At 33.8% G+C, this 19,078-nt stretch overlaps 2 protein-coding genes across 4 annotated transcripts in view; both read left to right on the top strand.

Annotated features, from left to right (window-relative positions):
* The window catches only part of LOC119835992 (neural cell adhesion molecule 2-like), a 127,611-nt gene that overhangs the window by 71,063 nt on the left and 37,470 nt on the right, over positions 1–19,078 (top strand). The window lies entirely within an intron of this gene.
* Positions 131–1,936, top strand: LOC119835993. Its single transcript, XM_038361147.1, has 2 exons — positions 131–641; positions 1,229–1,936. Exons 1-2 carry the CDS (start codon positions 509–511, stop codon positions 1,903–1,905), a joined length of 810 nt encoding a protein of 269 aa, XP_038217075.1. The 5' UTR covers positions 131–508; the 3' UTR covers positions 1,906–1,936.

Here is a 19,078-nt window from a genome sequence, read left to right as displayed (position 1 = left end):
TAGCGTGATAGACTATCAAACATTTACTCATCATTCTGATAGTCAAATGTTATAAATAGGATTAAGATTAAGTTGTTTTAATGTCTAATTAATTCATATAATATTTGTTTTTTGTTTCAGGTATGATTCGAATCAAACGGCGAGTTCAAAGGCGGATGGTAATTAAAAAAAATTCTGTGGCGTTCTCTATTTAAAATATGTAATAACCATGTCAAAATGGCGTCACTATTATCTATATATTTGCTGATTGTCTTCTAAGAAATTAAAACCGTTCCGTCACCATACAAATCAAACATTTGTATGAATGAACCATTGTGTGGATGATGGAGGAATGAAATGAATGAATAAATGAATGCTTTGCCATAACTGAAGCCAATCTAAAACGCATGCAAGCGACGTTGCCGATCCGCTGTGCACAATCGCGTACCATACCCGTTCTAAACCCGTTTTATAAGCGTAGCCAGTTTGTTATTGTGACTTTAACGACCAGGACGTATTTTATGTTACAATGGAGGACGAGAAGCTGATCGAAGTTGTCCGTAAATACGAATTTATATATAACTTAAAACATCCGAAATACATGGATAATATCAAAAAGGAAATTGCGTGGAAGGAAATAGGGGATCAACTGAAACAATCCGGTAGGTTTTTTATCATTTCTATACGCATGTTTATGTGGAGATGTCATTACGGATTACATTGCAAGTTATTTTCTGTGCGGTGTCTTTCTGCCAACACATACAAAAGAAAGGCATAAACAATTACCATTTATTATCCTTTCTCTTCGGTGACCCTGTTTAATGGTAATTACGGCCAGTGTAATTGAAATAAAGCGCAAGGCTACATCAGGAGCTTTGAAACATATAAAGAAGGCTACAGTTTCCCTTTCCTCACCCTTCCCAATCCATTTTTTCCTTCCAGTCGTTAATCTTTTCCTTGTACCTTACCTCTTAAAAGCGGTCAACCCATTTGCAGATGCTCTACCTCTATAAATGTACATGGGCGGTGATGATAGCTTACCCTCAGGCAAACTACCAGCTCAGTCGCCCGCTATGACATAAATAATAGACGGAAAGTACTGGTTTAAACTTAATCTTTGAAATACATTAAAAAATGGTCGTCATTCTAAATTACGTTGTATGTTATATCCACTATGCACTTATTATTTAGGACATTTACTACAATATGATTTTGTCTCATAAGATATTCAGTTAAAAGTATTTTACAGCTGCTGCGTGTAAACAAAGGTGGCAATGCCTGAGAGACGCGTATCGAAGAGCTTTGAACAAACGAAAAGGAAAAAGCGGACAAGCAGTCAAAAACATAAAGCAGTGGAAATATGAGAATGAAATGGCATTCGTATCTCCCTTTATTCTGGAGAGAAAAACTCAAGATACCTTCGATATTACAAGCGACGACAAACTATCTGATAATGTTGATAAAGGTCTGACATCCAACGAAGCAATGGATTCAAACCGCCTGTTGCTTAAACTTGATGAAGTTGATACTCCTTCTGTTATAGATGATGCTAGCATGACTGCATCAAAATATGTTCCACAAGATATACTATCAAAATGTATCAAGAAGCCAAGAGCAATAAAGCGAAGATCTCTCCGAGAACCATCCGCTATATTATTGGCGAAATTGTTTCGAAGCAAGCTCAATACTCGAAGGCATGACCACCTGGATAGCTTTTTCTTAAGCATATCTGATACTGTTAAAAAGTTTTCCCCATATCTACAGGCGGTGGCGAAAAACAAAATATTTTCTTTGGTATCTGAAATAGAATTACAGCAATTAGCTCCCAATTCCCCATACGCCTGCCCATCCCCATCAGCGAGTAATGGTGAAATACCGATCCCGGGTGGAGCCTTTATTGATCAGAAACCACGTATTTTTCTATGAATGGAGTAAATGTATAAATAAATGTTTTTTTCTTTCTAAATGTGTTTTCAATATGAATGAAATTGTATAATTTGCTTAAATTCTATATCCTACTATAATATTATAAATGCGAAAGTTTGTAAGGATGTGTGTGTTTGTTGCTCTTTCACGTAAAACATACTGAACCGATTGCAATGAAATTTAGTACGTAGACTGCTGGACAACTGGAATAACATATAGGCATCTTTTTATCTCGATATTCCTACGGGATACGAACTTACTCTTTTGAAACCGAGGGGCGCAGCGAGTATACTATTAATTCAACTTACCCAAGTCAGCAGTGTCGCTATCAATTCCATGAACATTCAATCTTTTCAAATAATTCATTGCACATATAACGAAAGCGAAAGTGAATTTGTCTATGTTTCTTTCACGTCGTAAGTGAGTTTAGAAGGCTAGACAAAATTAAAATAGAAGGCTAGACAGGTCTATTTTTTAGCGCTGATATATATCCCTTGTGAATTTGACTACGAAAGTGAAGTTGCGGGCGAAATATATAATAAAACATAAGGTTATAACATCTTAATTTACCTCCATTCGACACGGTTGGGACACAAGGTGTGGTCAATAATTGACTTCGTTATTGTTTTTGGGTTGGAACCATACAAATTTATGAGCTGAAATTATTTGAGCATACATTTATGGTGTTTGGTTGCTTTTACATCCAAGGTATTTTAATATGAAGGGAATATTATATCTTGCTGACAAAGTCTCTGATAGCTTGTTGAACGTTTCTTGATGTAAGTATGTTTTCATACATACAATTTATCTGACAGATAAGCTAACTAGAACATTTGTAGAAGTTGTAAAACTATTGCTATTTATCGTTAATTCAAACATTGTAAATATAAATTAATTATATTCATAATCAAAATTCTGTTTGCCATAAATGAATGGAAATAAAACGTATTTTTTATTCATACCTACAAATTAGTTTTTTAATTAACTTTAAAGTCTACTAATCCTATCCTACTAATATTATAAATGCGAAAGTTTGTAAGGATGTGTGTGCGTTCGTTGCTCTTTCACGCAAAAACTACTGAACCGATTGCAATGAAATTTGGTACGTAGATAGCTGGACAACTGGAATAACATATAGGCAACTTTTTATCCCGATATTCCTATGGGATACGGACTTACGCGGGTGAAACCGCGGGGCGCAGCTAGTATTATAAATGCGAAATTTTGTAAGTATGGATAGATGGATGGATGTTTGTTGCTCTTTCACGCGAAAACATATTGTATCTGTATAAAATTTGGTAGAGACATAGATAATTATCTGGATTAGCACATAGGCTCCTCTTACCCGGGTACCGAACGAGTGACGCCGCGGGTTACAGCTAGTTACATTAATTCTAGAATGTATATAAGTATATGATTCTAAGACTTCATCTCATTCAGAGTATCCAGGGAACGCTGGACAACGCCATGTGTTTAACATACGTAAATAAAATTAATAATGAAATTATGCAAGGAGCACTGTAGTGACCCAATTGTAAGTTTTATCTCGCATTTCGTTTCCATTGCATAATACGTTACGGGAATCTTGATTAATGCATTTGATTTCTATGTTCTAGGTTAAATAAATGGCTATAAATTTCAGTATTTCATAAATGATGAAATAAAATATATAGACACGTAAGGTCGATTGCAAACCTTACGCCTCTACAAATGGATTGCCGACTTCAAGTCGGAATGGGATTTAATGGAACGACCTGGCCCAATTCGTGCGAAGAAAATATACGTGTATGTAAATATATAAATGTTATAATACACTCGGATCTGTGGGTCAACTTAACTTTGAATTCGCAAAATATTAGAACTAAAGATGTTGAATTATCATTGTTGATTTCTCCAGGTGCTCTGTGAGGTTCATTGCAATCTTTCGAATTATACTTATTACAGTTCCCAAAGGCTGTTAAGAGTCACCCTTAGAATTATCCTAAAGGTTACAATGAAGCGACAGTAACGACCCTTCATTTCAGAGATAAGTTGGTTGCAATGCAAAACAACTCCCTTAATAGATATTTATCAAGTTTAAAAATGTTTCAAGTTGTAATGGCAGTTGTATTATAAAAAGTGTTGTACTTAATTACCTGAAAGTCAGTTCCCTTACTTCGCGAACTGATAAACACATAGTGCGTTTTAATTTCGTTTAGTGATATAATCTTTTATTTCCTACTAGTTGCGCCCCGCGGTTTCATCCGCGTAAGTCCGTATCCCGTAGGAATATCGGGATAAAAAGTTACCCATATGATATTCCAGTTGTCCAGCTGTCTACATACCAAATTTCATTGCAATCGGCTCAGTAGTTTTTGCGTGAAAGAGCAACAAACATACACACATTCTTACAAACTTTCGCATTTATAATATTAGTAGGATAGCAGGAAGGATATATAGTAGGATTCTAATCTACTATATCTACTTCTACTATCTATCTTCACGCACAATTTCTATATATCGTTGAATTAATTGTTGCAAGATGCGCTTCAGGAAATTTTTGTTGACTCAGCGTATTTCATATCCCCACTCCACGCTGCCTCGACCCAATTTCTCAACTATCTCCAGTAATCTTATCGATGCCTAACAGCTTTGTCAAAGCACTACTTACCAGCTTTGTGAGACCTAATTCTTTCCTATCACTATCTGATCGTATTAAGAAATGGGACAATGACTCATAGCTTCTGAAAATCGTGACGTCACACAATGAACACTGTTTCACATCTGGTGTCGCATTCCGACACATGTGGATGTATGGTTTTCAGGAACTAACTAAGCTTATAGTAAACCCATTTCATTGAGTGTTAACCGACATGCTAAAAGGAGGGTTGTGTGTAAAATTATTTCGTTGATATTAGTGCAGTATATTCTTATTTCTTCAGATAGAATCTAGGAACACTATGTTGTGATACCATTGTACTAGGGAGTGTTTTAAAAATAGTATATATTTACATAATTTACCATTATAGTTACAACTTCAACCGGAAGTCTATTCCAAACTGTAATCTATTATTGTGCCATCCTATTAATATTATAAATGCGAAAGTTTGTAAGTATGGATGTATGGATGTTTGTTACTCTTTCACGTAAAAACTACTGAACCAATTGCAATGAAATTTGGTACGTAGACAGCTGGATAACTGGAATAACATATAGGCAACTTTTTATTCCGATATTCCTACGGGATACGGACTTACGTGGGTGAAACCGCGGGGCACAGCTAGTGTTTCATATAAATCCGTTCAGCCGATCTGGCGTAATTAGATCCTAAAGATCCAAATTGTCGCATTTCGTGTTAAAATTCAGACATATTATTAGTGAAGATATATAAACTAAAAACTATGTTGAATCTTATTCACATGCCTGTCTGTCTGTCAGTCAAAAATAGTAAGTCTTAAATGTATAAGATTATCTTAGTTTCAAACTGAATCAATTAAAAACTCAAGAATGAAACATCTAAACATAAGTTTAGAAAATCGTTTAATACAAGTTAAATTTAACTTCAAGTGATCGTGAGTTAACTATAAACAACTTAACTGCAAGGTTAATTTAAACATCATTGAACTGTTGCGTTTTATACGAAGAAATTTCGAAATCTTGTAATTAAATTCGTTTGGAAAGTGTGAATAATTAAGTGATAAATAATAATTAAGATATTTAATACTGTAAAATTTTATTAGATTAGGGAATTTGTAAATTATAACTCCTTTACGGAAAAAAAGACTGAATGTGTGTGTAAAATGTAGATGTGTTTAATGCACTATTGTAACTTTATATCACCAATATAATATATTAGATAAAACATGAATAAAGACTTTTAAACGGATTTTAAACGCGATTTATTCATTATATTATCAAACCAACGTTTCGAACACTTTCCGAGCGTGGTGATGGGGAGACTCTTTAACTCTAAATGTATAATACTCGCGTAAAATGAAATACAAGAAAATACTAAAACAGGAAACTTGATATCCGGGTGGAGCCGGGACGAGTGTCTATTATATAATATATACTAGCTGTGACCCGCGGTTGAAACCGCGTAAGTCCGTATCCCGTAGGAATATCGGTATAAAAAGTGCCTATGTGTTATTTCAGTTGTCCAGCTAACTACGAAGCAAATTTCATAGCAATCGGTTAAGTAGATTTGCGTGAAAGAGTAACAGACGCACACATACATATGCATCCACCCTCACAAACTTTCGCATTTATAGTGTTATTATTCGCCAATAGATGTCAGGAAGAGTCATAATAAATTGGGATTACTCAAACGCCTCCTATTTGTTAAAAAAAACACGAATAAAACACGAATATGACATTTTCTAAAAAAGATTCCTCGCTAGATCGATTAATCGCCCCCGAAACCCCCTATATACTAAATTTCATGAAAATCGTTGGAGCCGATTCCGAGATTCCAATTGCTCGTTTAAAGATATAAGATTATTTGATCAATAATATTATATTCTACGAATTCGAATTTCGTATACGATATGCCTCCAAATTTTACGATCTGGCATTGGTCCATTTAGCGATGACGTCATTGCATCACAGCATACAACGAAATTAGCTGTGTTGTAATACAGAAAAACAGTACATGACAGGCACAAGCTTTACTTGTAACGAGGCGACTTATGACATCATCTCTGTTCTGTAAGTTTATGACTAGACTAGCTGGAGCCCGCGGCTTCACTTGCTTGGATATAAATAGTATATCTGCTCCATATTAAGAGTGTTATGAGAATTAGATCAAATTTAAATGGGACCACATGTGAGGCTTTTTAATAAATAAATAATTATCAAAATCGGTTCACCCAGTATAAAGTTACGAGGTGTAACACACAAAAAAAAAAGACTTTCTTCAGAACCTGCTCTTTTTTAAGTTGGTAAAAAATTGGCCTCATTATTTTAGTGAATTTGATATTCACTAAAAAAAATAAAAAATATTCAGTCGTGAGAACCTCCTTCGTTTTGGCATGTCGGTTAAATAAGCGACAATAGAAACTGCATTGCCTTACCGTAAATATAATGTACTGAAAATAGATGACAGAAAAAAAGACCTAGAAAGTAAAATTAACATTCGATTCGCCTAATACGACCCAGTGACTCAGTCCTATCTAGGTCACTGAGGGAAAGTCGACACAAAAGGCGATGTAAAAACCTGGATATGGATCTTAGGGATCCTAATATGGGTGAACTTGTTATCTAGTGATGTGCGATCTATGTCGATAGTGACGATAAAGATTTAGAGTAGTCGATAAACGTATCAGATAAGATAAACGCCGATAAATTGATAGAACGCCTTGATTGTGTATTTTGACGGTATTTGAGGATTTGCATCTATTATAAAGTAAATACGTACGTACGTTCAATAATTATGGTAAAGGTTTCGTCTAACTTTGACTTTATAGTTTTAAGTTATCATAGCAAAAATGAGCATTCATTGTAGGCGTGTCTATTGTCATGAGAAACGTTTATGAGTATACGTATGGAATTTATTTAATCCCGTCGATCCTAATCAGCATAATAGGATAAACTCATAAATTATTGTATTGTCATCGTTGATAAGGGTACAAAGTCTGAATTAAGTCTGTCAAAATCATGTCTAAAGGAATCGGTTACATACAAACACACTGGTGAAGCAAATAAAAACGTGTTAAAAAGCCATCGATGTTTTCCAGTCACATCACTATAATCTCATAGCGGAATCGTCAATTATCCGACACGTCCTTATAAGAAGAGACTCGCGTGGTATTCTTATTTATTAATTATCAATGAAAGTGCATGTTCCGCCTTTTATGGCATTCGGATTTCTCTGTGAAATAGATTTATTTATCATTTTTATTTTAATGTTAATAATTTTTTTTTAGGAAACAAGATTGAATTCTCTTGTGTTTGATTTTACGCGAGTATTATACATTTAGAAATTAAAAACTTTTTAACGGATTTTAAACGCGATTTATTCATTATATTAGCGTGGTCACGCTCCACCACGCTCGCTGTAAAGTGTTCGAAACGTCGGGTTAGTAATATAATGAATAAATCGCGTTTAAAATCCGTTAAAACGTTTTTAATTCCTAAAAGATTGAATTCGTTAAATCGACTGTATAAAAAGCTTACTAAGCGAAACACGAAAATTCTTTTATATATCTATTAAAAATTATATAAACTTGTCATTTCTGAAAATTAAAATAATGGAGTGAATAAGCGTTAAACTATTTGCATGAAACACATCACCACTGCATGAAACGGTGAATGAAAACATCGTGAGGAAACCGCCATGTCCAAGAATCAAAAGTTCGACGACATGTGACATCTGCCAACCCGCACTTGGCCAGCGTGGTGGATTATGGCCTGAACCCTCATAGGAGGCCTGTGTTCCAGCAGTGGGAACATGTATGGGCTGATGATGATGATGATCAACTACAAACACTAACTTACAGAAACAATATGATTCTACGTCGAAATTATCAACAATAAACAATAATACAGTACAATAAAACAAACAAGCCTGCAGCTAATTACACTCAACTCAGTCAGTCAAGCACGCGCCGACCACGTGCGGAAACAGAACACCCTTTATATACTCAAGTGGGCTATGTAGGGTTGCCAACTTGAATAAATAAAAAGAAAGATTAATTACTTTCAATATGCTTACGTAGGTCTAACAAGGAAAATTTATTGAACGTATTAAAAACGTGTAATTTCAATTGTTTTATAGTAGTTTTAAGTGTGTAGTAGTTATTTTTTCTTTATATTTGTTTAACAATAATAAGTTTAATGATAAATGAACAGTAAAGTACGTTATATTATTTTTGACATAACCTTTCTCTACTCTATAGTAAGAGGAATTTGATCTATAGTAACTATTTAATTTTTAATGTTCTTAAGCATATCCTTCTATCCTATTACACTACTCATATTATAAAGTCGAAAGTTTGTAAGGATGTGTGTGTGTTTGTTGCTCCTTCACGCTAAAACTACTGAACCGATTGCAATGAAATTTAGTACGTAGACAGCTGGACAACTGGAATAACTCATAGGCAACTTTTTATCCCGATATTCCTACGGGATACGGACTTACGCGGGTGAAAACGCAGGGCGCAGCTAGTTTTATAATAATTGCATTTCAATATATCTGACGAATACTGTAGATTATATATTTTAAGAACAATTTATGTGTTCTGTAGTCCATTGTATTTGAGTTTGACCTTGTGGTTGGCAACCCTATCACCAACTCATGCCGATATAAAGCTTCTAAGGGTCTTTGTTCGATGCCTCGGAATGAGGAAGGTATTTTTAATAACTACTGATATCATACGATTGGTTATCTATCACGCAAAAGCGGCTGATCGGATTCGGATGAAATTTTGCGTAGAAATAGATTCATAGAGTACGTAGGATTTTTTATCCGGGTATCACGCGAGAAGTCGCATAGTGAAGCTTTCAAATTTTATACAATCAATTATATACAATAATGGATATAGTATTGTCACGGCTCATAATACAATATTAATTCTTGAGATTTTCTTATCATCCTGATTAGGAACGCTACGAATCTAATATCTCTATAAGAGCCAGTTAGATAAATTAGTTGAGTCTATAATTTCTTTTTAACTATATATTTATTACTCTAAGTGCTGATATGTACTATAAAAATGTATAAATGAGAAATTTTGAAAGGATAGCAAATATTTCGATCACAAGGCGGGATCCGTGTCGTGCCTATATGTTATTCCAGTTGTCCAGCTGTCTACGTACCAAATTTCGTTGCAATCGGTTCAGTAGGTATTGCGTGAAAGAGCAACAAACACACACATCCTTACAAACTTTCGCATGTATAATAATTAAATAGTATTTCAAGGCTATAAAATAAAAAATTAAAAATGTGTAAATAACAAATTACGCATAACGACGTAAATAATAGCACTGTTTATTCATGTTACAATTAGATTCCGTTGTACTTGGATTTGCGTAACCAACTGTAACCCGGTTAAATCCAGCCCATTTCACGTAGCGGTGATATTTTCAGAGTCGAAACATTGTTTCATCACTGACTGACGTATAAAACTACTAGCTGCGCCCCGCGGTTTCACCCGCGCGAGTCCGTATCCCGTAGGAATATCGGGGTAATAAGTTGCCTATATGTTATTCCAGTTGTCCAGCTATCTACGTACCAAATTTCATTGCAATCGGTTCAGTAGTTTTTGCGTGAAAGAGTAATAAACACACATACATCCTTACAAACTTTCGCATTTATAATATTAGTAGGATTGTATTAGTATTAGTATATCCGTAGGATAGATTACTGTATCCTACTAATCCATCGTACGGATTAGTAGGATACAGTTATTTGTAGTACGTGAAAACGTAATGTGGATTGGTATAATTACCCATATATTAAATATTTTAAATTACATTGATTTTTTTTGAGTGCGAAATTTCTGAGGTACCCCCGGCCCCGGGGAAGTAGTTGTGGGTTATGTAGGATTCCTTTTTAAACCCCAGTGTGTACCGTAGAGTCGCTTTAGATTATTCACTTTATAAGTTCGAAAGTGTGTTTGTTTGTCCATCTTTTAAAGGGAGTGGTATTATATAATATGAGTTTTGTGTCTGAGGCTGAAACATATCAATCCATAAGAATTTCCTTTAACTATTATATTATAATAATATAATATAGAAAATGTGTCAAACGTAGGTATTTGAAGTTCAGTAGACTATAATATATTTTTTTTATGTCATAGCGGGCAACTGAGCTGGTGGTTCGCCTGATGGTAAACGATCACCACCGCCCATGAACATTCGCAGAAGCTCAGACCTCTGAGAATGCGCTGCCCGCTTTTAAAGGAAAAGGGATAAGGAAAGGATTGATGAATGGAAAAAAGTAATGGACTGGGAAGGGCTAGGAGAGGGAAATAGGCCTCCTCCAATTTTGTGTTGGTTTTATAAAGAATTATGTTAGGATTTAAGTTGATTGCATCCGATCTTGGAAGAATTACAAAATGTCGCAATTATGAGTTTTTTGTTTATTCTTTCTCAATATTTTAACGCAAGTAAATCGTGTAAATTTATTTACATCGGCATTGTGGATGTGAAATTTTCTGCCTTTGAGTGTGTGCTTGTGAGTGTTCTGCCTTTTCATTCAAATCTTTTTTTTTTTTTGGTAAGTATTCAAGAAACGTCAGAGCTGTCAAAAGTTGTCAGTGTCGGAGTTGTTGTTATAATCTGTTACAATACCGCAGTGTTAACGGAAGAACATGTTATTTCCATAAAATTCATACTAAAACGTACAATTCATATATCTCAACCGCGCAATACATAAACCAAACATTCGATTGAACGACAAGAAGTATTTATCGGAAATTTATCTAGTATTTATAGAAAACAGACTTTGGCGCGCTGCCAACGCGGACGTCATTGGAAATAGATTCCGTTTCGATTCATTGTCTGTGCATCCGTTAATGTAATACTATATGTTATCTGTTGTCTCGAGACTTTGGCGCGTAATTTGACACATGCTTTTTTTTGTTAGATGTTTTTGTAGGTGTATCAAATGTTGAGATCTGGACAATGGCTGTGGTACAAAAATAAAATTTTATATATATCTGTAACAACATGGCAAAGTAAGATAGATGTCAATTAGTACGATAAGACAGATTTTCGACAACCAAGTGGCCTAGCATGACGTCATAAAGTAATTCCAATATGGGACAGTGATGAAGCTAGATGATCTATATAGCTCTCGTTTTCTCATTCTAGAATCTCACCTGCTTTAAGACATCATATCAAACGCCTGGGGAAAAATCATAATTTGGTAAATTCCATATTCTTCTTTTTTGTCTATGGCCTTCGCGGTGCCGATTGGAAGGATTCTGTTAATGACCAGTATTATAAAATTTACATTACATCAGCTGCACATATTCCAAATTTAAATGATCGTTTTGACATTTGGCATTTCGCGCCCACCCAGCGACGAACCCACGCGATGTCACACTGACACTTATGTCATCTGACAACATACGTCATTGTTTACTTTGACACCTCTCACTTTCGAAGGCTTATCTATGCTTGCTTTTATCACTATGAATAACCGGGTAATATTATATGTATTTAACAAATAATAGCTACATTAATCATTTATAAGACTTAACATAGGTTTTAAGATATTTAAGCAGTTAGGCCTTAAAACCCAATTTTTAACACGCTTTTATTAGCTTCACTCATATGAATATCTGTACGTTTGTATGTAACCGATTCCCTTAGACTCGATTATGACCCAAACGGACAGATTGTAATCGAACTTTGTATATAATCAAGAATCGGAGACGATACAATAATTTTATGAGTATATCTTATTATTTCAGATAAGATTTAATAACTTTTTTACCTGCATTCTATATGGGAGTAAATTAAACAATTAACTTGGTACTAAGCGTGCAATTATAGTTTTTTAACTAGATTTTATTATTATATACGTATAAAAGACATTCATAAAGTTACTATTTACGTACTAACAGATCGGAATATAATATCGAATAGACAGTCTGACTTAATAATATACTAATTTAGAACATTTAAACATGCAAACACATAAATTGCACCACTTTTACCCCATTTTAAAGAATATAACAGTGCCCATTAATACTAATATTTCAACCTAAAAACCCAATTCCAAAAAATAAACAACGCTAGAACCAGTAATTTATGAACTCTCTTTCTTTTGAACTTATTCCGTAGATCGGATCTGTTTATAATGGTCGTGTCTGGTACATCTGATTATTTTGATAACATAGTTTCTTATTTATCTAATATATCGCCATTGCTAATCGAAGATCAATCTTTTCACCTGATTTTAATACAAGTGTCTGTTTTGTAAATAGATTGTTGGCAAATGCAAGCAATATGGAGCAGGTGTTTCAATATTTTGTTTACTGAATACGAGTTATTACGATTGTATTATAAAGCAGATATTTAGGCACACTGTCATTCTATCCTACTATCCTACTAATATTATAAATGCGATAGTTTGTAAGGATGTGTGTGTGTTGCACTTTCACGCAAAAACTATTGAACCGATTGCAATAAAATTTGGTACGTAGATAGCTGGACAACCGGAATAACATATAGGCAACTTTTTATCCCGATATTCCTACGGGATACGGAGTTACGCGGATGAAACCGTGGGGCGCAGCTAGTATAACATTTTCACATTCAAATTTAACTTTATTTAGCCGTCTCGATAATCTTGTGATCGAGAGATGATTTACCGATGTTTTTTGATTGGTTGTTAGTGGTTTCATTTCAATTGTACACATTTAAATAACCTTATAAGTTTTTTTTTACTTTTTAACGGATTTTAACGCGATTTAAAATCCGTTTAAAAAGTCTTTGACAAACTTTATTAGTTATCTGTGATACAAGGCCTGTATCTACCTACTTATATTGCAAATTTTATCCACATAGTTTCTGCAATTGCGTATTACCGCATCAAACTTCATATAATATAAACTCAAGTTTACGACTCGTGTAAAACACATACAAGAACAACGCCAACCAAGCGTATATTCATAACTCAAAATCTAATGTGTTCAAATAATAATTTTTACATGTTCCCGTTCGATATAATCTCAGTCAGTGAATTCATCTCGGAACGTGACCTAAATATGTTTATGAATGAGCTTTATGCTTTAACAATCTTACTTTTATGTGTTTATGGCATTTGGTTGAATTTAAATTTCATAACACAGACTCTGTGTGTTGGTTATGTAATAATTTTTTTTTTTTAATTTTTACGTAGGTGCGTCATTTGGAGACTTTCTCTAATATATTTTTGATTATAACGATTTGAGATTATTCATGACTAGCATTTGTCCGCGGCTTCGTACGCGTAAATTCGGATTAGTTTAAGAAGAAGTTCCATTTATAATAACCCCATCAAAATCCGTTGTGTATTAAGATCTAAGCAAACATACATACAGATGGGAAGCGACTTTGCTTTATACTATGTAGTGATATAACAATGATGAACACAGGATATTAAATGTTCAATTTATAAATAAAAATATAGTGCGTGAATTTGTATGAATTTGTAATGAATTGATATATTAGACAGTATCATACATAAATAATTAAATAGGGGACGATAATGCCTGTCCGTTTTATGGAACTACATGTATATTTATATAAAATTATTTTTTAACAAAAATTGAGTCAGCTTCAAAACCACTCAAACCGAAAAGTAATATATCCTACTAATCCTACTAATATTGTAAATGCAAAAGTTTGTAAGGATGTATGTGTGTTTGTTGCTCTTTCACGCAAAAACTGCTAAACCGATTGCAATGAAATTTGGTACGTAGACAGCTGGACAACTGGAATAACATACAGGCAACTTTTTATCCCGATATTCCTACGGGATACGGACTTACGCGGGTGAAACCGCGGGGCGCAGCTGGTTTACTATAAGCGCTACCCAGTCACCTATTTGAAGTCTACAATGTCAGTATAACAGTACTCTTTAAACATCGGCTTAATTATAAAATCTATCCAGCATCTATTTAACTCAGGAAATAAACAATAAACATCCCGTCGACATGAGGCAATCGTAATTTTGATCCGTGATTAAATGGAGCCAAGGTTAGTTCTTAATTTTCGCCTAACCTTGAGCTGGATTTTTACAATTCGTCTTGCAAGCAGATGTTGTATTGTATTTGGGTTTACATCTTTGAGTTATTTATAAAAATTGCAATATATTTAATTCAATTGTTTTATGAGTTCTTTTATTACGTATGCTGTTTGATGGCCTATAATATCTATATTAATAAAAAACGTGAGTTAGTTACGTAGAAACCTTTGAATCCGATGATTTTTCGAAACTATTAAAATGACTGTTATAGGTTTGAAAAGCTTTCAAGACACAGTATGCTCGGGAGGATTAAGCATAGCTTATTTTACGTATGAAAGTTGTCCGCTTTTATGAGGAGAGAATCGAAGGAATGGAAATGGGAAGGGTGAGGAAATGGAAACGGGCTTTCGGCTCCCCCACTGAACGAAACGCGAGCATTTACATATGTCGCCGATCGCAGAGGAGGTGCGGTACCCTCCCTGGTGACCTGGCCACATTCAGGTCTGGTCGAGTTCGAATTCCACATGAAAAATATTTATAACAAGCTTCCGCCCGCGGTTTAGCCCGCGTGGATATAGGACGATTACAAATGATTTATTGACTGCCTATTCCTGTTTTATCCCAAAAGAGTATTTAATCGGTAGAAAAGTATCACCCAAGTCAGCTCATACCGTGTCTATATACTAAACTAGCGGTCTCTCCCGGCTTCGCCCGTGGTACATCAGCCTATAGCCTTGCTCAATAAATGGTCTATCTTACACTGAAGTAATTTTTCAAATCGTTCCGGAGATTAGTGCGTTCAAACAAACTCTTCAGCTTTATAACAATAGCTATGTGTGATAAATTAAATTACCATTTGATTATTAGTTTACGATGATTGAATTATTCAAACCAGGGGTACTAACTGAAATATAGCACGTTAAAAGTCAAGTAAACATCAAATATCTTGTTTATACATCAATGTAATAATATCGTGTGAAAATCAAACATTAAACAGTGCGTGGGCGATTTAGCACTTGGCTGTATTAGGTTTTGCAACGTTTGACGGATGACGAAACGGTTGACAGATTATAAAGCAATTATGGCGGGAGAAACTGTTGTCTCCGGTTATTTTTTTGTTCTATTACAAAAGAGGTTTTTGCTTTTTATTATGAGGGCTCTGGTTAATGGTTCTGCACTTAATTGCACGACGTATTTTTATATTAATAACTGGTTATTCAAATTGTGGTTAGCTCACATTTTTTTAATTATTTATATTATAAGGCTGACAATTTAAAAAACGTTTTTTTCTTTTTCAGGTAATTTCAAAAGACCAGCGTCAACTAATAAGTATTGATATTTTTGGCGCGCATTCTCAATTCAAAAAAGACTCGATTCATAGAATACTAAAGGTAGGTGCACACACGCATTGTTAAGCATAGTTCACATTACCCAATAGTACCGCCTACAGCATATCAAATTTCTCAATGAACGCATCTCATTAATATTCAATGTAAGTTATTTCTTGTGAGCGCAATATAACAATTTTAATTAGGACGCGTCAGAAGTATGCATATGTAGTGTAAAGTAGTGAATGGAGTGATTGAATCTGTTAGAACTTTCGAAAGTTCCGTGTATTTTAGTATTTTACGAGTCATTTTAGTTATTAAGGGCCGGTTTTACAACTATTGCATAATATATTCTGTTTAACTTATCAGTTAGTTAAAATGACAAATAATGTGTGAAATTATAGGTACTTTAAAAGTGTCAAATCGCTGTCAGAAATATTATCAACAAGTGGTTAATTGGCCCTGAATAACCTTTTAATATTTTCGCTAATTATACATGAAAAACGTGTTTATTTTTACAAACTGTATCTACTGAATATGATACTCAATTTAACCATATAATTTGATCTTCATCCCAGTACAAGTAACTCAATACGAGAGGTCAAAGTAATTTGGCCTTATCACAGAGTCACCTATTACATAAATCAAGGCATGATTAATTGTAATCACTAAGATGATTAATTCAGTTTCGCTTATGAATGATTTATTTAGTTTTAATTGTCATCGAAAGATTGTGTTGCCTATTCGTTCTTAATTTAAAAAAGAATAACACGAACTCTCTTGTCTTTGATTCATGTAAGTCGTTCGAAATTTAAAACGTTCACGTTGCCATCCAGACTAGTGGATACAGAAGTAAAGTTCTAAGAAACGTGGATTTGGTATCTGTGAAATCAATTATTTTAATTGATCCGACAGGAATAAATGGTTTCCGTGCATTGACAGTGTGATTTTTGGATTGCCGTCTTTATTTAGGCATCGATTTTGAATTAATGTGATTTGTATTATATTGAAATGGGAATAGAGATTATATTTCAACGATGGAATGTTTGTTTTATGATGGACGTCTAAAAGTTCGTTTACGCATGACACCCCTTTGTTATTTCTAAATTTAGTGCTGCTACTGTTCTTGAATGATGTTTTAAGTGTTTTTTTTTATTTTTAACTTGTGCTGTGATTTATACATTAGTATTCGCATGTTTTAAAAATAATATTATACTAGCATTTGTATATCAAAACTATGTCTGTCTATAAAAGTGTATTGAATTATGATTTAATTTTTTTAAAGATTAAAAATTTATAACGAAAATAATCCTACATCCTACTTCATAGTAATATTATAAATGCGAAAGTTTGTAAGGATGTGTGTGTGTGTGTGTGTTTGTTGCTCTTTCACGCAAAAACTACTGAACCGATTGCAATGAAATTTGGTACGTAGGCAGCTGGACAACTGGAATAACATATAGGCAACTTTTTATCCCGATATTCCCACGGGATATGGGGAACTTACGCGGGTGAAATCGCGAGGCTCAGCTAGTATCTTAATAAGTGTTAATTACACATATCGTTGTTGTTTATTTAATTTAGAGTTAAATTATAAATATTTAAATATCTATATTATCTACCTACAGCCTACAGGGTTGTTCTAACTATAAAACCTGGTTAGTATAATATATACTAAAGATGTTGATATAAAATAAATGGTCACAAGTATCGATGTTAATTATAAATCTTAATGAACTACACTCTTCAAAGTGTCGATAAAATTTATCGATAAAGGTGGCAACACTATCGTGTTATTAGGCTAATAGGGTCGAGTAAGACAATATGGGTGCGGGATTCGGTAATAGAGGTTTTTTTTTTATTTAAAGTTGGAAGTACACTGATAAATTTTGAATAAACCTGACAATTTCTGTATTTAATTTTACTACGATAAGATTTTATCATCCATTTGTTATTTTACACATTTTTTGTTATTATATATTTTGCTGTAACTTGGGTTTAATGACAAATTAATTTATAGTAAAAATTACGCTTTTTCTAAGAATTCAAATTAAGCAAATCTATTTATATAGCAAAGTAACACAGTCTTTCCTTATCTCATTTTTATATTTTATTATAAATTGACCTAACGTATTATTCCCAGTGTATCCTCACCTTTATTATACTAATGCACACCTCACAGTTGTCCATTTCATTTAATTGAATTGTTTCGTGGTGGCCTGTTTCTTGACTAAGTAGGTTTCCTTCATTATTAGATTCCCTTTAATTATGGTCCATTAAAAAAAACTACACAATACATTTAAGTAATAGACCCTAACCTTTTTGGTAGTTACATATTTAAATTATATTAAAACCACAAAAAATATGAATTGAAATTCTATATCTAACTTAAACATTTAAAAAAAGAACAATTAAAACGTTTCGCCCGCCTCCATAACACGGTTTTTGGTCAATGACAGATAATATATTTAATCTGTACAAGCCAAAGACTATAGAGTTCAAGCATATGTCATTTAGATTTTTATCTTTATGCGGGTTGCAGCCCGTTTAGGGGACAGTGAATTATTTAAGCTCATTATATCTTCGTTCTGATTAACTTTATATGGAGTTAAGATGCTTGTTAAATGCATTTTAAATAGATTTAAGAGCATTTAATTGTTTTACTACAATATACCTGCGTGGATAATTAATACTGACTAAGTTTGAATTAAATCTGTCCCGATTGGGCGAAAATCGAGTCTAAAGAATTGGTTACATACAAACATACATGAAGCTAATAAACGTGTTTAAAACCACGATTTTCATAATTAAATTATCATTCAAAAGATTTTCACGTTCACTACGATGTTATATCAAGTGACGTTACTCAAAACTCATCACATTGTAAATAAAAATATAGTTTGCTTAGCAATTAGGTTAATTGTCACATTGTTTTCACACGAGTAACCTTTATGCGTGCTATAAAATGAATAATTCCGACAATTAGTGCGTTTCCGTATCGGAATTTTGACTCGATATTATTTACTAGACGCTCCTCCCGGCTCCGCCTGGATATAAAGATTCTTGTTTTATCACAAGGGAGCATTTAATTGGGATAAAAAAGTATCCTATCACCCAAGTTAGTTCATGTCTGTTTCTAAATTTGCGATATGCGTTGAGTAGTTTCAGTCCGATTGACGGACAAACA

Source organism: Zerene cesonia, chromosome 22 (assembly GCF_012273895.1).
Source record: "Zerene cesonia ecotype Mississippi chromosome 22, Zerene_cesonia_1.1, whole genome shotgun sequence".
In the NCBI taxonomy this organism is placed as follows: domain Eukaryota; kingdom Metazoa; phylum Arthropoda; class Insecta; order Lepidoptera; family Pieridae; genus Zerene; species Zerene cesonia.
Note: the sequence above shows the minus strand (reverse complement) of the source record. Positions and strands in the feature narration are given on the sequence as shown.